The following is a 26,940-nucleotide window of genomic DNA, read 5'->3' as shown; positions in this document are numbered from 1 at the left end:
GAGCCCGCGGTGGCAAAGCCGCGGAGCCCGCGCTGCCCGCCACGCCGGCGGCCGAGGATCCGGTGAACGCGGTTCCCCCCCCGCAGCCATGGCGGCCCCGCCGCCCCCTCCTCCCGGCCCGCGGGCGCGCAGCCAATCAGAGCGGCGCCTGGCACGCGACCCCGCGCCGCGCGCCCCTCACCTCCCGCGCGGGCTGCCGAGCCTTGGAAACAGCCGAGCGGAAGGACGTGGTCGGCGCCCACGTGACGCCGCGCGGGACGGCTCGCCTCGCCTGATTGGCCAGGGCGGGGCCGAGGGCCGGGGCGGAGGCGGGGCTGTGGTGAGGGACCACCGGGTCCTACCGCCCCCCGCCGCCCCCCCCGCTGCTGCCGCCCCGCCTGAGGGGCCGCCGCGCGGTCGGAGGAGCCCGCCCGGGCCCCGCCGCCCCCCGCCCCGCTCCGCCCCCCGGCCCCTCGCGTCCAGGCGTGGCGCGGCCCGGCCCCCTCGCACCGCGCGGCGGGGATTGGCCGCCCGGCGGGTGCTGCCGCGGGCCGGGGCGGCGGGGAGCGGAGCGGAGCCCCGGCCGTGTGCGGGCTGCCCCAGCGGGACCATGGCGCTGGGCATGGCGGCGCTGCGGAGGGGCGGCGGCGCGGCTCCCCGGCTCCTGGCCGTGGCCGTGTCCTGCCAGAGCTGCCGGCCCAGGGCCAGCCAGTGCCCCGGGGACGGGGGCCACGGGCAGCCCAAGGACCAGCAGCCGGCGGCCCCCGGCAGAGCGCGGCGCGGCGCCGAGCCCGGCCCCGCCGCGGGCAGCCCGCCCCTCCCGGCCGAGGGAGCCGACACCAAGACCTACCTGTGGGCCAGGTACCACGAGATGAAAAAGCTGGTCTACGGTAAGAGCCGCTCCGGGCGCTGCGGCTGCCGCCTCTGCCGGGCTGGCCCGGTCTCCTCCTTTTTTCCTCGTTTTTTTCCTCTGCATCTTGGTGCCTGTCGCCGGGTTCGGAACCCTTGTCCCTGGCAATGCCCCCTGCACGGCGGGGGCCTCTGCGGCGGTTTTATTTCTGCCGACATCTGCCCCTGATGTTCCTCTCCCCACCCCGGGCTTCCCTCTGGGATCATACTCGGCTGGTCCCCACGCGGTGCGGGTGCTTCACAGCCGGCCCCCCGACACGGGCATTGTCGTGGGAAATGGTCTAAACGAAGGGCGTGTTGCGTTTGTCTCTAATTTGCCATTGGTTGGCATAAGAAAACGTGGTTAGATGAGGACAAATAGACAGTGACGTTGGCTGAAGTGGTGAGGAATCCAGGGTCCAACTTGAAGCTCCCCAGTGGCACAAGGGTGAGGGTGGAGAAGCTACAGCTGCCGGGATGTCTCCTGATCCTCAGCTCAGTTTGTTACACACCTGAAACACCTACTCGTGCATGCACAAGTGCATATTTTTGTTCCTCTGACTAGGAAGTTACCTGGTTCCATCAGGTACGCTGACATCTCACTAAGCAAGGACAAAACTAATGCCGCTGGCCAAATCTGTCCATGCACGAACCAGGAGTGCGGTCTTTTTGGCAGCAGCAGATCTCCATTCTATTAAACTCTCCTAAAAATGTGAAAGAATAGCTTTTGTGGCATAAGGGTGGCGAAGTTTTCCTACCGTTTCTTGATTCTTGTAATGCTAAAGGTAAGCACTGTAGAGAGTGAGGAAGTGTGAATTGGTATATCCTGTTAAATAGTTCTCCGTTGGGTTTTGTTTAAGGGTTTGGAGAAGGAAGGCAACCAGCCATAGGCGTCTGCAAGAACTGTCTCGCTCTTCTGAGACTCGTAAATTCTGTCACTCCTTCCTCCCCCACTTTTCAATACATGAGATTTGACATGAAATTTGAAGTCCTTCACGATGCACAAATATAAAGGAACTGTCTGATGATCTGTCGGGTGCTCAGCCTGCTGCATCCCAGGTTTTCAGGATGTGAGCTCCTTTGCCTGAGCCGCTAAAGGCAGCACAGGGTGCTGGCAGAGGACAGTTAATAGGCTGTGTCACAGCCTTTTGAGAAAATGTTCACTTTACTGTGTGACAGATTGTGAAGTTTGTAATCACATAGTTACACTTCATTGGGATGCAAGAGATACAGTTATTACTGGAAATGCAGAACTAATCAGCAGGACTAAATGCAAAATAAAGTAGCCTAGGCATTATGGAGCAGGTTACTTTCAGGTAACTATCAGATATGTTAAATTAGAGGGCCCTCATTTGTTTAAAAAAAATCTCCTGAAACCAAAATTTCAAGACTGTGCTGTTATTCAAGTCTTGTCAAGGAGAGACATAAACTTCATTCAAGTTCCTTGTAATTGTTGCTTTGACGACTAAATGGAGTTGTGCAAAATGTGGCATCAGTCTGTTCCTTTGTTCTCGATTTCTGACTTTGATGTAGAGGTGAATGTGGTTGGGCTATGGGTTTGGAAACACCATCATGTCTTGGTACTCATCAGCACTGAGTTTGGGAAGACTCCTGTGGTGCCACCTTCTCCCTCCTCTGAAACCCCATCTTTGTGAAGTCCTTTGCCCTGTACTGTCAATTGCTGCTGTTGCTTTTGGAGAGAGGTCTCTGCCAGGAGAATTTATTATGTGTTTTCAGACAAGCTCTTGCTTAGGACCTGATTTATACAGAGGGAATTCCATTGATAAACGCTGACTGAGTTGGACAGTGCAGGATGTGTAAGACCAGAGGTTCTGTGCAGTGAAGCTCCGTGTTGGTGCAGGTTCAGTGCCCACAGCCCAGGCGCTGGAACACACACGTCTGTGCTCTACCAGGCCTGAACATGATGATAGAAATGACAGCACAATATAGTGACACAAAAGGTGCTACTGAGGTAAAAATTGCCCTTTATAGTTGACTCAAGAGAAGCTGTTCTCATAATTATTCCGTATGCCTTTTGCAGTTTTGACTCTTTCTGTTACCTATATTTGAGAATACTGCTTCCAATTTGTGTTTTTCTCTGACAAAAGGAAAGGTATAATGGCATTTGTCGGAAGGCTGGTGTTGAGCAAGACTTGCTCTATTCTGGTTCGATGGCATCAAGCGCCAAGGAGGGCTGATGTACTCTCTCAGTAAGCAATGTCTGAAGTCCTGCACTCTAGGAAACATCCAGTCCTGAAACCCAGTGGAACTGGTGAGCGAGTGATGATTTGGTTGGAAGCAAGTGTGTATGTTTTTTCCCAGATCTTTCAAACTTGTAAATGTGGCTATGATAAATCGGCTTTCCTAAGGAACCTTAAAAATGACTCTACTTGCCTCTGTGTGACAAGCTTGAGTGTGGTTAGATGTGAGAACCACTGAGAACTGAGACAAGTTTGCTGACAGCAAGAACTTGGTGAGACACTGATAACACCGAGGGTGTAGCTCAGAGGTAGTCTGCGCTCTTTTTAGTTTGTGTGGATCAAGAGATACCTTTGCATCTAAATGATGCAAGCGCAGTCAGCAACCTGTGCCCATCGCACTGGGAGATGGGAGAGACGATGACAGCCCTGTGTGATCATTGCATCGGTGATTTTGGTGAGGCAGAGGTGCTTTTTGCAATCCAGCATATTCTGATTCTTGTGTTGCTAATCTCAAGCAGGCACAGGGATTTAAGGGCCTCACTCTTTGCCTAGCCAGGAAATCAGTCTGGTGCTATGATAATAAATGCCCTGTGAATCGCTTAGGGAGTGTGTGTATTTCACAGACTGTGGCATCTGCAGATTGAGCTGGGACTGGGAATGACGATTAGCAGCCACAACTGGAAGTGTGACCGGTTTTTTTAACCTTCCAGTAATGCTTTCCTAAATATAATCTTCTTTTTTTTTTTTTTTCTGGTAAAGAACTCTTATAGCAGCATTTTTCTAGTACCTTTGTGTATATTAAAAATGTGATTTTGGAATGAAATGGTATTTTTTAATATTGCTTTTGGCAGTTTGGTTCATTGGCAAGAAAGCCCCAAATATTTAGGCATAATGGTATAAATTCAAGGCTATGCTCCAGAGCATAGAGTAAGTTTTAGCACTCTTTTAACATCGCTCCTGTCATCTGATGTTCTTTAAGTAATAATTCCCTCTCCCTACCTTTTTGGAAGAGGCGTCTGCTTCAACTGGTTGGACTCCTTGCAGGAAATGGTGCAAAACAACACTGCAAAAGGGATGAAGAGGCACTTGGGAGGAAAACTGGCAGTTTGTCTTTAGAAAGCAAGCCAGTGTGAGCAAAGGGAAATTTTTGATTCACGAGGAATGTGGAGGATGGTGGCCATCTGCTTTTCAGTAGCGTTCTTTCCCTCATTACTCTTGCAACGAAATTAGTGCAGATGTCTGCTGTGTTTAACCTCTGGGAGTATGAGGGGTGTGAGATGGGTGTGAGTTGCCTTTTGAATGTATTATTCTTACTAACGTGCTGGATCTGAGGCCGAGGGAAAAGGAGCATTTCCTGCACGGTGCCCTTGGTACCCCGGGGAGCTCAGACATGCTGGGCACCTCCTGACCGGAGTGTTTTTCACATCACAAGGGGCCATATGGTGTCTTGGCGTCTCTAACCGTTGCTCACAGTTAATTACCTGCTTTCATTTGGATCTATGCTGTCATGCTGGGAAATGAGTGTTACTGCATTCTGACAATGAGGGCTATTACCTGGGAAGAGGGACTTGTGCCATCATGAAGATATTCCGATTTAAGCAGCTGTTCAGGGTCTCACAGTGGCAAAATGAAGGACATGTTGTGTGTTTACCTGGCATTTACACTCAGGTGTAAAAGAGGCATGAGATCAAACACGCTTTCTTGTGGTCTGCCTTTGTTGCTGGTTCATCACGTATGGTGGATATGTAGACACTTCCCTTAAAACTGTCAGAGTTGCAAACCGGAGCAAATTGTGCAAGTATGCAGATTCCAGGGGTTTGTATCTATTGCAAGAGCTGTTTTATCTCTGCTCTCCTCAGATGTTCATGTGCCAGTTCTCCCCCAGATCTGCCTTCCTGGGTAAGTGCTGAGTAGACAGTGACTAATGGTGATACTGTCTCCCTTTCTAGTTAGGACCTAGATGGAAAGAGTAGTTGAGATTACTGTTCTTTTGTAATAACTGAAACTGGTTTTCATTTTGTTTTTTGCTTGTTTTGGTTTTGGTGGGTTGGTTTGGGGTTTTTTTTGGTGTGTGTTTTTTGGTTTTGTTTTTGTTTTCTTGCTGTAATTTATCAGATCTGTCCAGCAATCTGTTCTGGTGTCTTGGCAGAAGAAAAGCAAAAGCTATCATTCTTGAAAAGATGGCATCTTTGTGCGCTTCCGGAGCTGGTCTGTTTTGACTTGATGATTGCCATGCAAACTGAGGCAAAGATCCTTGGCAGATTATGTGCTGAATGTCGGCAGAGCAGCAGCGCCCAAGTCTGTAGCCCAGGACTTGTTTTAGTGCTCAGAATTTGCAGCCACCCAGGTGATGATCTTTAAAAAGCAAGCAAAACCAAACCGAAAAAACACACACACACAAAAAAAAGACAAACAGAAACAGTAAGCCAGGCATATTTGGGCTCTTGTATTGAAACCAATGTTGCATGTGCTCCCAGCGTCTGTCTGCGTGAGGGTAAGGAGGAGATGGACACTGGTTGCTCTGATGAGGACGATGCTGCAAGTGCACATTTACACTAAGTCGAACATGCAGCGTGAGCCCATGGTCTGAAACCCAGAGATTTTCCTTCTCTAGGAGATCAGTGACTTTGGAACCACAGTAAATTTAAGATGGAGGGTGGCAGCGTGGAAAGCACAAGCTGTCAGCCAGCTGCTGCGAGTCGGTTTGGTGACGGTGATGTGTGATGGGAAATGCAGCAAGGAGATGTGCGGTGCTCCTGGAAGCGTGCGCAGGGAACCCATTGTGTGCGGGGCAATGGTGATACGGCGTTTCGTCTAGTGTATGCCTCTTTCTTCAGCCCTTATGAGGTAGGAGAAAACATGCTGTGTAAGTCAGTGACAAAATGTCTGAGCAGGGTGAAAGGAGCTGGGCAGGAGGCTGACAAGACAGCAGAGGGGCTCTGTATGTTTGAGGCTGGCTGGGAGGAGTATCACTTCATCCCATGGGTCTGAATATGCTTCATAAATCATACTGCGGCACGGTTACTGCTCACGCTTCTGATCACAGATAAGACTCATTTCATGCGCTTGGCAGATCTCAGACTGCCCTGTCCTTGTTACTAAACCACTCTGCTCCCGTAGCTTTTCCCGACCGTGTTTTTGCAAAAGTTGTGGCTGGTTTGTAGAAGCTGCTGAATCTAGATGGGTCTCGTGTCTCCTGTAAAAGGGGAGATGGGGCTCAGGCAATGGGCTTTGTGCTGCTCTCAGACTAGTAAAATGTGTCGTCACAAATCTGTTAGCAAATGGTGAATGTAGGAAGAGCTTGACCTCTCTGTAGGGATACGGTAGCAGCAAGTGGGGTGCATTTGTCATTAAAAAAAGCAAGGAGAGGAAAGCGCTGTATATTTGCACTGTGATGTGATTAGAGTTGTGTCATTTGCCTTGTGAGGAAGAAAAACAACACCCTGCAAATCTCAGTGTATGCTCTCAAAAAGTTATCTGGGGGTTTGGACAGGAAACGGAGCTCTGTTTGCTTATGGTACAAAGAGCATTTATGATGAGAGGATGAACATTGTGATCATCTGAATCCTATTTACGTTTCCCATCTTTTAAAATCCCTGTGGAAAGTACTGTGGTTGCGTCTGCTCTCTTCAGCCTCTTCCAGGACCTTTGCCACCAGCAGCCACTGAAAGAGGGCTCTTGTTCTGGCTGTGTAGCCAGTAAGTCAGCCCTCCTGCGCTAAAATACTGCTTTCTTTTCTAGTAATTCCTCTCTAGTTGATCTGGTGAATTGCATTTGAAGGCCAAAGGAAAGTGAGCTGGGAGAGAGGGATGGGTATGTTTTGTAATGTGTCTCTCTCCTGAAAAATAAGTACTATTATATATCTGAATCCTCTTTCTTTGGTCACCACTTTGAATTAGTGCTTGCAAATGTACTTTGGACTTTTACCTAAATTCTGTAATAATTATAGACAAGGTCTTTATTTGGAATGGCTGGTATTCTTTCTAATAATCTATTTTTTGTTCTAGATTCAGATGAAACTTGGTTTTATAGCAAGGAAGCACTAAAGAACCGGCACAGGGGTTCTTGCTAAAAGCCAAAAGTTAAGGTAGGAAGGGAAAAAAAAAAAATCCTACCTGCTTATGCTGTGTAGGATCTGGAAAATGTCTGCACTTTTCCTATCATTCAAAGAGAAAATTACCCATGTTTGAAGAGGGAGGAAACATCTCCCTCCCCTCTCTGTCCCCAGTGTGGATGTGACTGGGCAACCTGCTGCAGGGAATGATTTTTATTGCCCTTTCTCATGGTGCGATGGAAGCTCTCGAGGCGCGGGGAGCCTGCGAGGGTCTGTTCTCGTCCCCCCGCGGCGGTGCTGCTGGAGCTCTGCGCTCTCTGGAAGGCAACGGTCAGGTGGTTCTGCTGTCAGGTCACTTAGTCCCATTTTCCCAGTGGTCTGGGGAGCAAAGTGGTGTTCACAGCATCTGGACCAGTAACCCTGTTCTGAGGTGACAAACCGCACACAAGGACTGAGCTGTTTCCACAGCTGTTTGTGACAGGAAAGCAGATAACTTGTTGCTATCAGAATTACATGCTCCAAGAGCATAGCTTAATGTGAGGGTTTTTTACGTTTTGTACAAAACTTTGGTTTATCTCGTCCATTAATAATAGTAAAAAAGCCCTAACAATACCTGCAGGATTGCCCTGTGAAGTCTGGCTGCTTCTGTGAGAAACAAAAAATGCCAAAAGGCAAAGCTCAAAATTTCTGATTTGAAGTAATCTAGATTTCTGAAAGGGGAGAGTTAGCCTGTTTGTCTTGCTCAAGCTTTAAGCGAGGAGCGCATGTTTTTGTGGTGATCCATTGCAGCCACCTTTCATGTTGGTGACCCTGCTGAAAATGCAGCTGCTGTGAGTTAGAAACTTGACACTTCAAAATGTCAAGCCTGCTTTGCTTCATGTCGGCCAGAGACCTGAGGACTTTGTTTTGCGGCTTCACAAAAGGTCAGTCTTACTGTGAAAGCAGTCAGCATCATCACCAGGCACAGCCAGAGGACTCACAGGGTGTTCTTTCGTGGGGAGGATCATCTGGGTGTGTTAACGGTGGCAGCGCTCTGCTCCTTTGCTGCTGCTGTGTGGTACTTCCAGCTGCTGTCAGGTCCAGTTGAAATTTCAGTGATCCTCACAGTTTCTCTAACGTTTCCCCTTTCCTTTCTTTTAGATCTCCTTCCACCAGGAGTTTGCAATCTCCTCAACCCGGCCACTATCTACGCTAACAATGAGATCAGCCTGGGCGATATTGAGATCTATGGCTTTGACTACGATTACACATTAGCACAGTATTCTAATTTACTACACTCTATGATTTTCAACACTGCCAGAGACATCCTCATAGAACAATTTAAGGTAATGATGTGCTAAGAATTTCCACTCAATAAAGCTTACTGCTGTCTTTGGGACGCCCCAGACATGCTTGCAAAATGCCACATTGTGTACGTGTCAATTACTCGTTTTATTGAGACAAATTTCATGTTTCACAATCTTTGATTGCAGAAAGTTCTGTTTGTATGTGGAGTTAATTTCCTTTGAGACAACTTACCATGCTCTACATTCCCAGGGTTTTATAAATATGGAGCAGGAACCTTAGTGTAGAAAGGTCTGATCTGTTTTACTTACCTATGGAAATATTGCCTACAGCATTGCTGGTTCAAGGCACGCGTGGTGGATAAACACGAACCGTGGGCTAACACTGAAGCTGTGTGGGACTTGACATGCGCAAGTCGGTGTGGATGCCTCTGTATAGCATGTCCAGTAACAGACACTCTGCAATAGGTGTTTGGTCTGTGTGTTTTTATGGCATGTCTTTCTTTTCAGAGGGAGTCTGCAGTGCCATTGCTTTGCCAAATACGTGGATAGAATGGAGCTCACTAAAAGTGTCCTCACTGAGTGAATCTTACGTTTTCTCTAGTGTCCCTTACACAAGAGAAACAAGTTTTGGGGATCCTGACCCTTTGTCTTTCTCCATTCATCCACTTTCTTTGTTGAAGGGCCAAAATGAAGTGCACCTGTTCCTTGGTCAGTTTATGCCTGGGGTGAGATGACTAGCAGGACTAAACTAGCTCAACAGGTGAAATAATTTTGTTGATAAGTCAATGCTTATGCCTCTAACGATGTCGCTGTTTGTCTTGCCAGTATCCAGAAGGGCTTGGGAAGTATGACTACATTCCAGGCTTTGCCATACGCGGACTCCACTATGATGTGCAAAAGGTAAGCTGTACAAAGTTCAGTCTCCTGGGCTTTGTCTTCCATTGTGGTGGTTTTAGTAGGAAATACTTTCTGTAATTGGTTGAAATAATATCAATCACCAAATGATCAGTGGGTCTGGTGCATGTGCTCTTTATTGTGTGGGTTTTCCTTGCTTATAAACCTTCCAAGGGAAAGATGTCTTTTGTGTTTGCATAGGCTCTAGCAGAATGGGACATTCTAGCAAAGACCTCTGGTAAACAGCCTTGCCAATTTAAAAGTCAATTAATTCCACAAGCTAATTAATAGAAAACTCAGCTTGTTTGTGTGATCATTTATGTCTTTCAGGAAACTTAAACAACAAACTTCTATCCTGCATCTCCCAAGTACTTGCCAGGAGCAGAGGCATTATGTCCTACTCTAATAATAGAAATGACTTGTCAGGAGAATGCTTTAGGAAGCCTTCCCCACCCCCCACCTCGAATAATAGGACTGCCTGGAAAAAGATCCAGGCTACTTGAGATGCATGCTTCTGGGGAGCACGGGCAGAGTGCAGCCTTGCTTTTAACCCTTTTCAGTGCTTTAGACGGATTCCCCGAAAGCCAGATGCCCACTGATGTCGTGCTGGCTGCTGCCGCCAGGCAGTCAGGTGGAGCACAGCACAGAAAGTCACTTCACCGTAGCGGCTTTTCCTATGTTGAGCTTTGAGTAAAGTCAGGGAAGCGGGTAGTACAGGCGGCAGCGTGTGGGCTGTTCTCCAGCTGTGGGGAAAAAAAAGAGAGAATGAGGAAAAATACCGAGTTTTCCCGTGTCTTTTATCCTACCTGAGGTGAGAGCAGAGCGGCAGGCTGCTTATGGCTCCGACTCTGTAAAGTAAGAAGTAGATCTGTGAGAAACTGAAATTTCTTTCTGTTTAAGTCTCTGGCCGATATATCAGAGGGACACAGAGGTGACTAACCTAGCCAAGCAAAGCGCCCTGTGAGTAGAAAGAGAGAACTCTGTTTTCTCAGGATCAGAGTTTGCAAAACACATGAAAAACTGGGTAGCACCTAGATATATCTTTCAGCCTGTTTGCTTGCACACCTCACAAACTAGTGGGAGGTCTGCCCACAGTGTAACAAGCTGCACTAATATGGTGTCATGATAAAAGAAGGTGCCTGAAGGTTGTGAGTGCTCTGTGGAATCAATTACCTTGTACTGTGGCAGAAACAGCACAAATCATTTGATGCTGTGTCTTTACTCGAGCTGCGGAGCAGCGTGGGTTTAGTTTGAGGGTGCTTTCTGTGCCTAGAGAACTTGTGTTATGGCTTCAGAATGGATGGAGGAGAAGGAATGACTCATTAATAGGGAGTCTAATACAAAAAATGCGAAGAAAGCTGCAATGTTACCAGCCTGCTGTGCTCCTGAACATCTTTGCTTACATGTCGACTGGGGAAGGGGAGAAGTGGCGGAGGGGAGAGCTCTTGTGTGAAGAAAATGACTGTGTGCAGCTGCGCTCTAAATCCAAACTTGCCCACTTAGTTCTGCTTAAGATAAATGTGAGGAGAAACATCTATTGTGCACACAGAGCTCCTTTGGAATGTGTGTGCTTTTGTAAGTGAGATAAGAAGAGACTATCTGAGTCACAGAAACATTGTTCTCTCCATTTTTCAACTGCATCCATGTCCATACGCTTTGGAGTGTAACACACAGAGGTATTTCAGCTCACAGAAAGATGGTCTTTTGCCAGAGAGGCCAATAAAAAGTCACAGTATGAATAAGCATGTGTAAAAGTGGCTGAAGAGTGAGACTTAAAGTGCACGGATGTGGAGTGTTTGTATTGAATTTTATTTTCTAAATGTCATTTGTGTGAAACCTGAAACTTACTTAAGGTTGCAGTGTAAATCTACCCAATTGTAACAGTAAATATCTGTCCCTTATTACAGAGCCTTCTGATGAAGATCGATGCTTTCCATTATGTCCAGCTGGGGACAGCATATAGGTCTGTCAGTTCTGAAAATCATTTGCTAAATGCCCATATATGCAAAGGCAGATTACTAAATCTGAGTGTATGTTCATGGCTTTTTTTCTTCTGAGCAGAGTACAGTCTTGTCTGGCTTATCCTGTTGGCGCTTGCTTCAAACGCTTGCCTGGCATAGAATTGCAGGGAGTTCTTTTTCTCAAGCATTTCAAGCCAAGTGTGGGTGGGAAGACCTGGAGCTTTTTGTAATGGTTTAATAACACATCTGGTCACGTACTCGGCGTGACGTCTGAGGTGCAGCATGCGTAGGTTAACGGCTGTGAGCACACAGCGCAACTAGGAAAGGACTCCTGTCTTCTCCAGGCGGGAGTCTATCCCAGCAGTATCTGTTTTATAGATACTGGTAGCAAAACTTCTGTTAATCTGTGTTGTATTTCCTGAGCCTGGAAGCAAATGTTTGTTGTTGGTTGGTTGGTTGGTTTTTTTTCCTTGAACTCTGGCTTTTTGCTGTTAAGCTTCAGTTACAGTAAATACACTGAGAATATTAACAAGGTAGTTTCATAATCAGAGAGAATTGGCTTCTTTCAGTGCTGGTTTTTTTTTGCGGGGGGGTGAAAAGGTTGGTACTGCCCCATATTTCTCTTCAGTTTCATAGAGATTTTAGCGAAAACACATTTAAACTTTTTTTTTTTTCCAAAGTGTCATTTGTAACTCCTTCTTGGAGTGTCCTTTTCCTAAGCTGTCCTTTGCTTTTGAGCAAAACGGAGGCGGCTTTTGATGTCTCAGAGGCTGTACTGTGATCGCATAGGAAAGGAGAAAGGGAAAGTTGCTAACTGCTGGAGTGAGCAGCCATCAAAAGTTGTGCAAGAGGCAAAACCTGCAGCAGTCAGATAATCCCATATTCGCAAACAGTACAGCGCACAGCCATACCTGTGATAATGGCATTTTGGGGTAAAACAGCGGTCTCTGTTGAGTGGTCTTAGCGAATAACTCATTTTTCTTAGGAAAACGGGATAGGAAGGAAACATGATTTTCAGAAAGGTCTTTCCCGTACACCTTTGCGTTTAACAGTGAAATACCTTATGGAAGCGACCTCTCCAAAACTACGGTTACCCAGTGCTGCCCGAGTCAGGTCGTGGGGTCGATTTGGTGGGGCAGTTCTGTTGGCAGATTGATGGCACACAGAGCGAGGCCTCTGTCTGAACTCTGCTGGAATGTGGATAAAGCCCCTCAATTAGCTTGAAGGAGCAAACAACGTATCTGAAAAATGCCTTCGGAAAGATTTTATGTAAATCTTAGGAAGCCATGGAGCTGTCAGGCTCTCTGTCTTTTGTGTGAGAGAAATGTGTGAGTTTTAGAAAGGAGCCTGTTTGTCATGTCTTCTCTTTCTCTGCAGTTTGTAGCTCTGTGCAGACTGGTGATTATTGACAAACTGTTTCTGTTGTTTGTGTCTAGAGGGCTCAAACCAGTGCCTGATGAAGAGGTAATTGAACTCTACGGTGGTACGCAGCACATCCCCCTGTACCAGATGAGTGACTTCTATGGCAAGGTATTGTAAGCCCTCTACTGCTGTGATGCAGCCGCTCTTTTAACAGCCAGGAAAACAGAGTGAATTGTATGAGCGTGTAAATGATTCCAGCCTCCCCTGTACTCCAAAAGGCTCAGTCCCTGGTGAGCTGCAGTGTGTGTTTTTGTTCTAGTGGGAATTTGCCCCAGAGGTTATTTAGCAGTTTAGCATGTGAAAGCCATCTGTGAAGCTTTCCTAAACACCAGGGCTATTGGCCTAGAGATGAATGACTCTGGAGACTGACAGGGAGATGTTCCCTCCTTGTTCCTTGGCCAAGTGTAGCTCCCAAGCTACCAGGGCAGCCTGCAGTGAGTTGTTCGGGAAGGGTGGGTGTGTGTGTGTAGCAGCAGGGTGCTTGTAATGTCTTTCTGTCTTAGGTTTTTGGGTAGAGTTATTTTCCTTCATGAGGGGGATCCCTCCTCCATACCTCTTCATAGGGTTGGCCTCCATGAGTGTTAGGGTTTGTTTGGGGTTTTTTTTGCAGAAAAACTTACTGCCACAGTAAAGGACTGAAGTTCTGTCTGTAGGAGCTGTAGAAATCCTTTGGTTGCCTGAACTAGAGGAAGTTAAGAGGAGTTTTTCTTCCTTAAGCGCCTAGTGTGGTGCAGTGGGCAAGGGGGCCCTTTCCCCTCAGAACTGCTTTGTTTCTTGCCCTTTGTTAGTTCAGTTGCCTGAGGGGAAGCTGGAAGGAGAAGGGCAGGCTTCCTCTGGTCATACCCCTTGGAGTCTGCTGTGTGAAGTCTCCGGCAAGGTCACTTTTTGACTTCTCTCTCCCTCTTGGGAACGATTAATCTGAGTGGTTGCTTTCTGGATAAGTGTATACTCTGTTTATAGCTCAGTGTTTTTTCCAGCTTTGAAATAGGATGTTTCCGTTTCAAATGTGATATCTGTCTGTAAACTGCACAGAGCCTCCCTCTGTTTAACTCTCCTCACTGTTGGCCACCTTGAAATGATTTCACCTCTCTTTTTAAATAATGGCTAACATGAAATTTGCTTCGAGTTGTGGCCTTTTGTAGGACTAGGCGCTCAAGCCAAGGTGCCTTTCTGTGTTTCTTTGTATGTACCAGGTGTCTTCTTCTCTCTTGTAGTTTAGTACTGAAAAATTCATTAATATTTGGCTACAGAAATAGAAATAGTAGCTTATTCTTTCCAAAGAGGTCAGTTTCCTCTCCTAATAATCCTAATAGGTGGATCCCAAAGAGAACAAAAGTGTATACAGCTGAAGACATTGGCACAGCTTGTGCCACTAACACGTCAGCGGGAAGGCACCTGGGTTAAGATGACTGCTGGTGTGCAGGTGCCGTGCGTTGGTGTGGAGTGAGGGATCTTCGACCTTGTCCTCTTTGGCCTGCCGTGCCGATGTTGCTGCCCGTATGGGTAGCAGGAAGGTCTGCCAGGTCAGCAGTTCCAGGAATGAGGCATAAGACAAGTGGGACTGATGTAGCTGAGGTGTGTAAATATTCTGCCTTAAGGATTTTCTTGATCCTCTGTTGGCAGGAGTGTGCGGAGAGCTGCCAGCATCCCGACACCTGCAGTAGGTAGGCACAGATCTTGCCCGGGGTCAAACAGTGCAACTTGTGTTGTTTTCAGTGGCAGGACTAGCACTGGCCTGTAGTGAAGGTGGGGAAGTTATAGGTGTTGTGGAAAAAGCATATGTAGCATTCTTCCTGAAAATGCAGTCCAGTTTTCATCCTGACTTGTGTCAGGATGTCTGCTGTGAGGAAGCTGAGGCCACTAAAGGGAGGAGGGGAGGCTGGACTTGCCTTGTAGGGTGATGTCGCAAGGCACCAAACCAAAATCGCTGTTGACTACCTACAAGGTAAGTCTTTGCTGCTAACACTGAACATTTAACTGTCTCCTCTGTGCTTAAGGTCTTGGTGGAACAGGTCATTGCTGTGCTGTGCTCTGCTAAATCCCATACCTGGTGATTTTGGTAGAAACTGCCTGTCTGTGTCCTTCTCGCTTCTTTCCCAGAATCCCTGAACAGGGAAAAAAATGGTGGGGGCTGTTTTCAGGAAATTTTGGTTTTACCAATGGGAGAGATGTTCTCTTAGCAACCACACATCAAAATGCACAAAAGTCTGTTCAAAGGACAGTGTTTTGGTTGAAAAGAGATGGCTACTTGCTGAGTGGCGGGGACTTTCCACATGAATACTTTTGTTAGCCTGGAATGTCTTCCAGATGGTACTGGGTGATATGAGTTTGTTTGTTGGCTTTACCTTTTCTTTAAAAAAAAAATTGTATTTTTTGTCTAATGTGTCTCTCTAATTTTTTTTTTGCCTTCCAGGGTCCTTCACTTAAGCAGTTTATGGACATTTTTTCTCTTCCTGAAATGACTCTGCTCTCTTCAGTCATTGATTACTTCATAACTCATGGCATTGAGTTTGACCAGGTGCATCTTTACAAGGATATATCTGTAAGTAAAATGTCAGCTGCCCCATAGCTCACACCACATCAGAATTGTGAGCTCTTTGGCTTCTTAGCACGTGAGCTCTGCAGTACCCACGCCTAAGGGGCTATTAGTGAATAGCCTAATATGACAGCATTGCAGCCCCTTTAGGTTAAAGTATTACCAGGGAATATTAAAAGCTGTGTTTTCAGAACACGTGAGGTTTCTGCCTGTACTACAGAGTTGGTGTTGCTGTACATTATCTCTTGCAGGAGTGCCTAGGCTGGTTAGTTTGAAGGTCCTTCTGTGGGAAATATGTCACAAAGCTTGTGTAAATGTTTTCTGCTTCTGCAGGTTTTTAAGCTTCGTGTTTTCCTGTTAATATCTCATTTTTCAAAGAGGATTGTTCTGACCATGTACCAGTTTGCTTTATACGGTGATTGTTTTGAAACACCTGCCTTTGCCTGCTCTGAGAATCCAGCCCATCCCTTTGCACCTACAGAGCAGTCTGATCCTTTTGGGATGTTCTTCAGTGGGTGACTGTAGGTTTTTGAGAGCCAGATACTCCAAGGTGCTATCTGTGCCGTCCAGCTTCGCTCCTGGCTTTTGGAAGGGCTGCGTGGGACTATCAGTCTTGTTAGCGTGAACTGTTTGACTTCTCCATGCTGTAGGTGAGATGCTCAGTGCTCGAGATCGCTGCCGTGGGTGACTCTGTTGGCAAACGATGCATCTTCTTTGGTAGCCAGGCCTTACCACGTGACTTTTTGCGTGGAGAGGGGATTTTTGTTTGTACCTTATGGGAACCTTATGCTTATCCGCTGGTGGTGGCCCATATGTAAACTGTTCAGCCTTCTCATGAGGGAGACAGAGCTCCACGTCTGTGCTGCTGCTTTTGCGATAAGGTTCCCCCTGTCAGCTTCGCACAGACAAGGATTACAGCTGATGTTCTGACCTTCTGTTGGTGCTTGATAAGAGTGTGCCAGCCAGTTTCTCACGAGACCTCAACATTTTTCTAGGGTGTTAGTAGTTGTGGTTGTTTTTGCTCTTGGGGTGGGAAAATGACAAAAGGGGATACAGCTGAATCCTGAGGCCTTTTGTCAAGAGTGTCTTCTGAGCCTTCTTTTGAGGTCAAAATGGACTTGTTCCCAGTTGAAAGCTTGAGAGCAGGTGGGTGGTTGCCATAGCCTAATATGTACTCTATATAAAGTAAATGGTGCGCTCAAGGCCCAGAACTCTTGAGTGCTAATCCTGGCATTTGTCTTTGCATCCTTTGCTGAGGGATGTGGTTATTCCTGAGGAGTGACTGAGACAGGCAGAGAGCTCCAACAGAAAATCTGTGCCAGTGCCTGTCCTGCATACTGAAAAGGTGGGTACGGCCCTGTGCGTTCACCAGAGAACTCCTTGCTTTTTTCTGTACAATCAGGATAAACAAACATTTTTGCAAAATTTATCCCTTTTCAGTATCTGAGTGCAAGCACAAAACAAGAATGTTTGCAGACATGAGCACAGAGATCATAGAACAGTTTGAGTTGGAGTGGATCTTCAAAGCTCATCTAATCCACCCCCCGCCATGAGCAGGGACATCTTCACCCAGATCAGGTCGCTCAGAGCCCCGTCCAGCCTGGACTGGGATGTCTCCAGGAATGGGGCATCTGCCACCTCTCTGCCACCAGTATTTTACCACCCTCATTGTAAAAAATGTCTTCCTCATGTCCATCCTGAATCTCCCCTCCTTTAGTTTAAAACCATCGCCCCTTGTCCTGTCGTAACAGGTCCTAATAAAAAGTCTGTCCCCGTCTTTCCTAAAAGTCCCTTTTAAGCATTAACAGGCTGCAATAAGGTCTCCCTGGAGCTTCTCTTCTCCAGCTGAACACCCCGACTCTCTCAGCCTGTCCTCCCAGCAGAGCTGTTCCAGCCTCGCATCATTCCTGTGGCTCCTCTGGCTCCTCTCCAGCAGGTCCGTGTGTGTCCTGTGCAGGGGGCTCCAGAGCTGGGTGGACTCCAGGTGTGCCTACACGGGCCAGTGTCCGAGGAGACTTGCAAAGCTCACAGTGGGTTAAGACATGTCCAAACCTGACACTCGTCTGTAATTCCCAGCGGTAATCCCGACTCAGCGCTGTGTCAGGGAGCAGGCTGACTAATCTGCGGGCACTGCACTGAGCCAGAATGGAAACCCTGAGGCAATGGTGAGGTGGAAGCTGACGTGTAAACCAAATAGTCCCGTCATACCAGTTCGGTGTCTGTGTATTTCAGATTAAGAACGTACAGCTTACCCTGCTTTCTTTTGGAGGAGTTTCTGAGCTCTGTTTGACACCTCCCCAGGCTACCAGGACTTTTACCTCCAGGAACCTTACAGTTCTTCCCCTTCCTTTTTTTCTTTTTTTGGTTTTCTTTTGCTTTTTGTGGGGAGGGGTTTAGGAAAGGAGCACACTAGAATCTCTTTCTGCTCTGCACAAGTAGTTTTGACACAAATCCAAAGTGCTCATTGGTTTTAGTGCCGGTGCTGGTCAAGAGAAAGATGTTTTCTTGTTAGCACTCACTTTTTGTTGTTTCTTTCCAATAAGCCAGTTCCTTGGTGAATGAGATGTGATCTCTGCCTTTTTATGGTTCAGTTTCACATGGTTTTGAAGAGGTGTGCCCCCTCCTTCATCATCCCCCATCTAAGCTGTGAATTCTGGTTCCCTCCCAGCTTTGAAGGAAATGATTTTTGGGGTGACGAGCAGGTTTCACCAGCACTGCCGTGAGACCCTGTGACTGTGTGGCGTTGTGTGCAGGTGTCACTGCAGCAATGTCAGTGGCGGGTGCAGGAATCCAGTCTGAAAGGGCAACTCCTGAGTGAGCACACACAGTGTAACAGGGGTTTAAGGGAAAGGTGGGATCATCTAGATTGTCAAGGATTAAAACGGAACTGTTAAAACAAGCATTTGTGTGTGCAAACACTGAAAAATTTGTTGCTGCTCTGGCAATGGTTTTGTGTATCTGGCATATCTCATTGACTAGAGACTTGGGAAGAATCTCAGTTGGGTGTGTCAAAAAATGTGTTGCATCTTGGCTCCTGGCCTGGAAAATAGAGGATATTTGGATGCCCCTGACAATGTGTTTTAACTTACATCCCTCTGAAAAGTGGGCAGCTCTGTTTTGGCCAAACGCCCTCACCCTCCTCGTGGAAGCTTCTGCTCTGGCTGTGCCCGCTGGCCATGCGGGGCCGGGAGCCGTAGCCCTCCTGGGCTTGTGGGCAGCGTTTGGGAACTACAGCTGCTCACCGCTGCTGCCACTCGCCCCAGCCACGCTGCACCCTTCGCCTCACATTTCACAGAGCTTCCACAGGCACGGGATGGAAGAAAAGCCAGATAGTGTCTGGCCCTGTGCTGTTTTGGGGCAGTAAATGGTTTTGGAGTTGCACAGTCTTGATTGCCGTGGTAACAGTGTGTTAACGTGCTGGTTTCCAGGACAGGGAAGGAAACTCTGCTTTCATTAATAGGTTTTGAGGTTTTTCCCCTTGTACTGCATCAGCTGAGCTATCTGTTGGGTCTTCTATTTGACATGTTGGTGAGCCTCGCTGTGCAAGGTCCTCTGCTTAGCGTGAATGTAGCTTTTGTTCACTCAGCGAGAAGAGGGGATGTCGTTAGTGTGTTGGTCCGTGGTGGTGGCAGTAGGCTTGCATGCTGGGAAACAGGAATGCCACATGTAAAACTGAAACTTTTTTCCCCTGCCCTTTTCTTTAGGATGCAATTAGAGATGTACATGTGAAAGGAGTGATGTACAAATGGATTGAAAAAGATCTGGGTGAGTTAAGTAGAGCTCTGGTGCCAAATCCATTTTGATGTGTCTTGTGCTATATGGCATTCTGTGTGAGGTGGCTGTGTAGGCCCTACACACAGTCACAGGAATCACAGGGACACCAAAATTCATTAAATACTTAACTGTGGCATGCCTAAAGGCAGCTGAGGGGTAGAGCGGCATTAAGAACCAAGTGGTCTTTAGGGTCAGGTGGAAGATCTCTTTTAAAATAGAGCAAACCACCACCGCATTGCTTGTGTTTCTGTTTTTCTTCAGCCCGTAAGCGAGGGGTGACAGTGCTTGGCATGATGGGAACATGCAAAGGCATCATCTGGGAAGGCTTTCTGGTCCCTCAGGGGAAGGAAAGCTCCTGGTAGCAACATGGCCTGGAGTGGCTGTGCCTGTCCCTCATGATTAGTTGGTATCAACCCTCTTTTTTGCCAGCCTTTTCAGTTCCTCAGTCTTTCTCTTCCCTTTAGATGGGATTGATGAGGATAAGGATGAGGAAGACCGTTTTGTCACCATGGTGGTTCTTTACCTGTTTGCCTGATGAGGATCTAACTCAGTCCTCTTGCATCCCTATCAAATAGGGGCTAGATTTGGTTTTGTTTTTAAAGAAATGTGGTCATGGCTTATGCCAAGATTTTTTTCTTGATGATGTCTGTTTTATTTATTCCGATACAGAACAGTATATTCTGCACGGGGATGAAATCTACGCTGTGCTAAACCGCCTCGTGAACCACAAGAAGAAACTTTTCCTCATTACAAACAGCCCCTTTAGCTTTGTGTGAGTACCGTTACGGCACAGCCATGGATCACCACGGCACAGCAAGAGCTGCGCGGTGTGGTCTTTCCTGTGAGCATCTGAACTACTACACTAGAGGTTTTTGTGGCAAGAGTCATGAGAGCGCTCTGGGAACTGGTTGTGGTGAGCGTTGCGTCCCCCAGCTGTCTCTACATCATCACCTCTCACATTTTGAAGAAGACATGAGCTACAGCCCCAGTGCTACAGAGCTGCCACTTTAGGTCACCCCTGTCACTTCTTGCTGCATCACAGAGTTCTGACTTTCCCATGGTACCAGAGAAAGGGTGGGACAGCTTGAAACAGGCAAAGTGCTACATGAGTCAGCTGTGCAAGAGGCAGCCTTGAGGGATTCACAAATCTCTGTGCTTTCTTCTCTGTTACTGAGAGTACCTTTAGGACCCGTGTAAAGGTGCGAAGTTTGGTGAAAAAGAATACTGAATCTGTTAACTTTTCTGTTCCTTTGCCCCTAGGGACAAGGGAATGAAACACATGGTTGGCAAGAACTGGCGGGACTTATTCGACATGGTCATTGTGCAAGCTGACAAGCCCAACTTCTTCACCGATCGGCGGAAGTACGTGTCCCGGGGCTGATGTACCACACTGCTGCGTGTGGGCCCGAGGTTTTGCGCCTGCTTCCCTCGAGTAAACGGCTCCTTTCACCTTCCAGAAGAGTAGCGGTTTTCTAAGTGTAATCTTGGTCCAGCAGGCATCCAGCCTGCTGCTGCCCTCTCAGATACTCTCTGAGGACATGAGAACCCACCAGTCTGGGAATAAGTGGATGGAATGGGTTCTGCCAAGCAGAAAGCCTGTTTCCAAAATTGGTGATCTTAGGGCACATCAGTTTTGTCACATTCTGAGCTTAACTTAGATTTTTAGGGGTAATAATGTATTTTAATCTTTAGAAAGCAAGGAGTGGAATGATGTGTAGGAGAGCTGGCCATTTCTTGGCTCTAGGTCTTGAGAGTGTGCCAAAATCTTTCCTTTTCCTGTTCCCCACAGCAAGTATATATGTGGTTTGTTTTTTGGGAGTTGCTGTGGTGTTGGTTTTTTTTAGTTACAGGATACATGCTGTTTGGTAATTGGCAGCTCTGGAAGCCTTTGTACGTGGCAGCTGGGTTTTGTGGTCAGTTATGAGCTGTCAAGGGACCAGCTGACAGGCAAGCTGCTGTCCTTCCTTTGGTCTTTGGATTACTTGCTTTGGGAACTTGTGTCTCCTTTGTTGCCTCAGCTCATGACTGACTGGGAATTACTGCCCTTGAGGGAGAAGTCTGTTCTTTTCTTTTTATATATTTTCTTCCCTTATTTCCCAGGCCACTAGCATAAACAGGAGTAAACCTACAAAATGGCTTTGTAAGCTGTGCTGACCTTGTGAAGATTTTCTTCATGGAATGTGGGTGAAGTGTCTTAAAGATGTAGTCTGGAGCTATGACGCTCTGTCCCTCTAGGAGTTAAAGTCTTACGGCTGCATGATGCCCAAGGTCCACACATGGTGGGCCAGTGGAACAACAGGGCACATCCATCCAGGGTGAGGGGAGCCTCCTGAGTGGGAGCTGTAGTGAACCGTGGCGTGTTTTTCTACCCGAAGGCACAGGAACATCCATTATTTCTGGATGAGATTGTACTCGCAGCTTCATATCAAGGCTTCTGATCCCAGACATCAGAGTCTGGAACTTCTATCCCAAGAGGGACCAATGTTCCTGTTGAGCATGACTGTTCATGGGGGTCAAGTAACTTCAGCCTTGCTTTGTTTCTTCTGTCCAAGTGGAAAGTAACCAGGCAAGCCCTCAGGAACAACAGGAGGCAGCTCAGGTCAGCCACCGAGATCAGCACGGAGACTGCTTTCCATCCGCTCTGCAGACTGCTTTATCCTATTAAGACATTCCACAGTCTCTGTTGTGCTGGGCCATAGCCAGACTGGAACAGGACACAAAGTGTTTGATGGCAAAGCTGCCTTGGCCTTAGCATTTCAGAGGGAGTCATTATTTTTATTATTACTTCCCTCTTTTCTGTAACTGAAAAGCTAGAAGAGTTGTTGGAGATATTGGCATGAAATGGTTACAGTCAATTGGAGCATTTTGAAAAGTTATTTTCCTCTCACACTTTCTCTTTCCCTGAGAAAACAGAGCAGAAGCTCCAGAAGGTCACTTCTCACGTAAAGCTTTTATGAGTTGTTACGTAGGTAAAGAAGTTTTCCAATTCAAATTGTGGTTGCTGGGTAACAGTCACCAAAAAATCAAAAGAAGTTGCTATATCCCCCATTTTTTTCCAGACCTTTTCGAAAACTGGATGAAGATGGTTCACTGCAGTGGGACAAAATAAACCAGCTGGAGAAAGGAAAGATCTACAAAGAGGTAAAGTGAATGGATACATAAGGGTATGAAGCAGGAGCCTGAGATGGTGGGGACACCTGCAGTTTTAGAAGTCGCTTGCAGATGTTTGTAGTTGCTTGTGGATGTTTGATCTTTGAAAAGTGAAAACTGGAAGTCCCTGAAAAGAGCACCTGTGATAGTTGAGGGCATTTGTAGGAAGACATGCTGTGGGCTCTGTGTGCTGTGCTGGCTGGTGGCAGCAAGAGGTGCCCTCTGTCCGCATGCAGAGCTCCAGCTGGCCCGGTGTGACACTGTCCCCCCCCAATTGCTTTCCGCATGTCTCTTGGCATGCTGTGGAGCAATAGCCTTGTGATTTGTGAGCCTCTGAAAAGCCTTTCAGCTTCTGCTGGGATGTAACCATTACAGTAAAGGGTCTTTTCCTATATCAGAAAGTCCTGCCAAGGCTGTGTTGACTGTCAATGTGCAATAAGCCTATCTCTGAGAATGGTGAGAGATGCTTCATGGCCAATGTAGAAAGGCTGCTCTCCTGGTGATAACAGCTGTTACAGTTGCAGGAGGCAGCGCTGAGGTAAGGTGTAACAGAGCTGCCTGGTAGGAAAACTTGTCATCTGCGGCTGGTCTGTCCCCTGAGAACAAGTTGCCTCTGGCGTTAGGACGGTTTGTTCTTGGTGATGTGAGCTGTCCACTCCCACAGGAAGAAACTGTTAGTGAGGTCGCAGTCAAGTACCCGAGACCTGACCAGTGGTAGAAAAGTCGGTCATGTCCGTGAGCAGCACTGTTGGGAAGCCTCTGGCCTGGCCAGGGGGTCTGTCAAAGTGCTCTGCTAGAGTCCCATCCTCTGCCAAGAGCGAGGAGCTGGGAACATGCGAGTAGAGCTCATACAGAGTCTCTCCCAGTGGGTCAGAAGCTCCCTCAGGAGAAAAGGTGCACCTGAGCCATGGGGCTTATTGCTGAATTAAATCCTGCTCTTGACCACCCACATCCTGTGGCCACAGGTTGGTCACTCAAGTGAATAGTGCACCAGGGAAGGGAAAAGATGAGGGAAAAGGAGGGATGGGTGGGATTTGGGCCTGCTCTCCATTTCTCCCCCTCCAGGCTGTTCATCTGATTGCATCAAGGTCATTGCCTAACTGTGGTTTTTGAGGTGTGGCAGAGTGTGTATCCTGGTTGCAGTCCACCCTGTCCCCAGCATTTTTGGTTTCTTGGAGTGCCACAATATGCTTCTTTCTAGCAAGTGTTAGCGGTCATGGACCCTACTGTGCTGGTGATGTCGCTAGAGGCCCATGAGCTGCCCAGTTCCTGCTCGTGAAGCACAGCTGTATGGCAGCTATGCTGTGGGAGTCTCATTAATGGGACCTCAGGGATTGGTGTTTTGCACTGGGGACTGGAAAGTTCAAGTGATGGCCCTCTAGTTCCTCCTTTCTGATAGACGTGATGTTTTCTCTTTTGGCATATATATTCTCCCATCCCTCCCCTGGTCTGCAGTCTCAGGAGAGGAGTGGCCGGCTCCTGGAGGTCACATAATGGGTCTGTGACTCAGTGGAGCTCCAAGTGCAAGTTCCCTGGTTGTCAAGCCCACTGTTGTTCGATTTGACCAGAGCACAGCAAAAAGACCATCTTCCTCCCAAGGCTGTGGCACATAACTACATTCTCTCTGTGCTCCTTTTACTTGCAGGGTAATCTCTTTGATTTTCTGAGGCTGACAGGCTGGCGTGGGTCCAAAGTGCTCTACTTTGGTGACCATCTGTACAGTGACCTTGCGGTAAGTGAAAAGGTGTCTGCTCTGCGGTGAGGTGGGAGGAACCTGCGTGACTGCTGTGGTTGCGGCTGTGTTGCAGTGCAAGGGCCCTGCTCCAAGCGCTCAAGGTCTTGGCTACGCTATGCTGGGTGCTCAGCAGGCTGCGCCTTTCAGGGCACCCCTGAGACACAGCAGCATCCCTGCTGTGCTGTCAGGCAGAAGCAAGCAGTGGAGAATGGGCTCCTGAAGTACTTTCTGTGAGCAAAGAACATCTGCTGGTCTGTTAATTTGAGAGCAGCTTATGTGGATCCCAGATGTCTAGGTGCTTCACACAGCTGATCCTGGGGGCCAAGAGACGACTGTTGCTGCATGACTTGAGCCTGGGCCATCGCTGCCTGTCCTCTGGGAATCTATAATGGGAACAGACTGCTCTTCTAGGAAACAGGGTGTTTGTGTTTGGCTTTTGGTCTTTATGTTGAATTCTTGTTTGTTTTTTCACCCCGATCTCTAGGACCTCATGCTGCGTCATGGCTGGAGGACTGGAGCCATCGTTCCTGAACTGGAGACGGAGATTCGGATCATAAACACAGAGCAGTACATGCACTCCCTGACCTGGCAGCAGGCTCTGACTGGGCTGCTAGAGAGAATGCAGGTAAACAGCTCCTGTCTGAGTGAGTCAGGTAACATGCTGCCTTCTGAGTCTGCATTTTGAGCTTAGCGTGGGCACTAGGGGACATGCCATATTGCCTGTGTTCTCAAAACTATGTCAGCCTCCTCCTGGTGCAGTGGGCTCGTGGATTTGTGAAGTAAGGTGGAAGCTGGGGGGAGCTGAGGTGTGGCCTGCAGGACTGATGCTGTGTGGTGCTTTCTGCTGTTGTCTTTGCAGATGTATCAAGATGCAGAATCAAAGCAGGTATTGCTGGAGTGGATGAAGGAGCGTCAGGAGATCAGGTGAGCATTGTGCCTCTTGCTCAGGAGGTCTCCTGGCGGCTCCCAGGCCTGCACTGGCTCTGTTTTTCTGCCCTGTTTTGGGGACAGTGGTGCCGCAGCTGTTTGGCTGTAGTCCTCCCTGGTGTGACTTGTCTGGGGTGGGCAGCAGCAGTGCAGTCCTGCAGCCTGGGAGGTGCAGCTGCTGTGAAGGTGGGGGAAAGGGAGGTGGGGCCACCCTGTGCTGGGAGGGGTTGGTGGGCTCTGCAGCTCCTGTCTCTGCAGGTGGGTCCTTGCCTGTGACAGGTACAGTAAGAGCGCATTGAATATTCATCAAGTGTCTCTGCATGGGGACTGGCTGCATCGTGGCCTGCGTGATCCCAGAATGTCTTCTGGGGTGGCCCAGGTCTAAGGGATTGGAGTGGGAAGAATCTGTCACCATGGCCTTTGATCTACAGAGGACCATCTCTTTCCTATCAGGTCACTGACGAAGAACCTGTTCAACCCCCAGTTTGGAAGCATCTTCCGCACCTTCCACAACCCCACCTACTTCTCTCGACGGCTGGTGCGATTCTCTGATATCTACATGGCATCCATCAGCTGCCTGCTGAACTACGACGTGAACTTCACCTTCTACCCCCGGCGCACCCCTCTGCAGCACGAGGCTCCGCTCTGGATGGATCAGCTCTGCACAGGCTGCATGAAAACCCCGTTCCTGGAGGAGATGGTGCACATCCGCTGAAGGGCCAGGTACTGCGGGACACGGCGCAGTGCGCGGCTGTACGCAGGGCTGGCTGCTCAGCCAGCAGCACCTCTGTCTACCACTAAAGGGCGTTTGACACTTACGTATGTGTACAGATGGTGTGTTTATTTTTCCCTTCACTGGCCCGTCCCTTTCCCTGAGGTGCTTTGCAGGCTGGACAGAGGATGGGGGCTTGTGCTGGGCCATACTTGAGGCAGAGGAAGTACTTGGTAGGAGCAGGTGAGAAGGACAGCCAGTGCGGGAAAGCTGCAGCTCCCTGCTCTGTGCCCAGAGAAGTGGTTCTGAAATGAACTCCTGAGTCTCTGATACTGGGCAAGCGCAGCACGGACTCCCAGGTGTGGGGTGACAAGGTATGTCAGGGCCGTAGCTTCCCCCAGAGCCTTGGGAACTACGGCATGAGTGATTCTGCAGAGGCACAGTGAGGGGACAGGGCTGCTGAGGGGGCAGCCAGGGAAGCACAGCAGTGACTGCATCATGGATGACAAAGCATCAGCCTTGTTCCCTACCCAGAGCTGGTACCAGCAGCCCTCAGCCCCATGCCACACTGGTCTGTCCAGCTGGCGCCACTGGTAGGTCACTGTTAAACGTGCAGGATGTGCAAGTCTTGCATGGGAGTTGGGTAGGAGTAGGACAGAGGGTCTGTAAATAAGTATTTGGTGACATCTGGTTTTTTTGCGTGAGCCTAGTGCTATGTGCTGTTGGTATTTTTGGGGTTTGGTGCCATTAATATTTTGGCAATTGATGCATGGTGGTGCCTCCTGAGGAATAAAGAGGCAACAGTAGTGATGCCAGAACAGAGAAGATGGGGACAAGGGTGACAGCCAGTAGGCCCAGGCAGGTCAGAGCTACTTTAGGATGTGAGGTGCAGCAGGTATTCCTCACCCAGCCTGGGGCCATGCTGGCTTTGGGTTGCCCTGAGGGTGAGGCAGGGCAGTGGGGAGGGGCAAAGGGGCAAAGGGGCAGGGAGGTGAGTAGGGGTGGCTGTTTGTGCCACCGTGATGCTGGTTGGCCCTGGGAAACAGGAGAACGTCATGCCATTGGAAAGCTGTGTGTATGTGTAGTTGATGGCAATGGGATGGGATCAAGGGCAGCCCTAGAGTGGACGGGAAGGTGTGTGTGTGGTCACCAAAGGATGCTGGAGATAGACATGCAGGGGCAGTGAGGGGGTATTTGAAGGCAGAGCTCTTGGTGAAGGTGCTGGAGATGGTGGTTGCCTTTGTCCACCTCTTCCTCCCCTCACTGCTGCAGCACTGGCAGGTAGCACCAAGGGTGACAGTAGGTGTTGAGGTGAGCGAGGAAACAGACAATAGATGCATTTGGGTTGGGTCTGGCAGGGAGCAAGCGAGGGAATAGGTGAGCAACTCAGAGTGTCTGTGCGAAGGGGAAGGGTTAGAGCT

At 48.5% G+C, this 26,940-nt stretch overlaps 1 protein-coding gene across 1 annotated transcript; it reads left to right on the top strand.

Annotated features, from left to right (window-relative positions):
• Window positions 1-88: 88 nt before the first annotated feature.
• Window positions 89-26,468, top strand: NT5DC2 (5'-nucleotidase domain containing 2; the record flags this gene model as incomplete). The annotated part of the gene is made up of 14 exons (XM_080350409.1): window positions 89-869; window positions 8,263-8,447; window positions 9,234-9,308; window positions 11,210-11,265; window positions 12,700-12,793; window positions 15,099-15,227; window positions 18,926-18,986; window positions 19,665-19,767; window positions 20,256-20,357; window positions 22,055-22,136; window positions 23,791-23,877; window positions 24,365-24,505; window positions 24,740-24,804; window positions 25,261-26,468. The coding sequence occupies 14 exons, from the start codon at window positions 89-91 to the stop codon at window positions 25,520-25,522; spliced, it is 2,223 nt and encodes a 740-aa protein (XP_080206535.1). The 3' UTR covers window positions 25,523-26,468.
• Between the last annotated feature and the right edge of the window lie 472 nt (window positions 26,469-26,940).

Source organism: Nesoenas mayeri (genome assembly GCF_963082525.1).
Source record: "Nesoenas mayeri genome assembly, chromosome: 10".
NCBI lineage: Eukaryota > Metazoa > Chordata > Aves > Columbiformes > Columbidae > Nesoenas > Nesoenas mayeri.
This window is presented reverse-complemented; position numbering and strand designations above follow the sequence as displayed.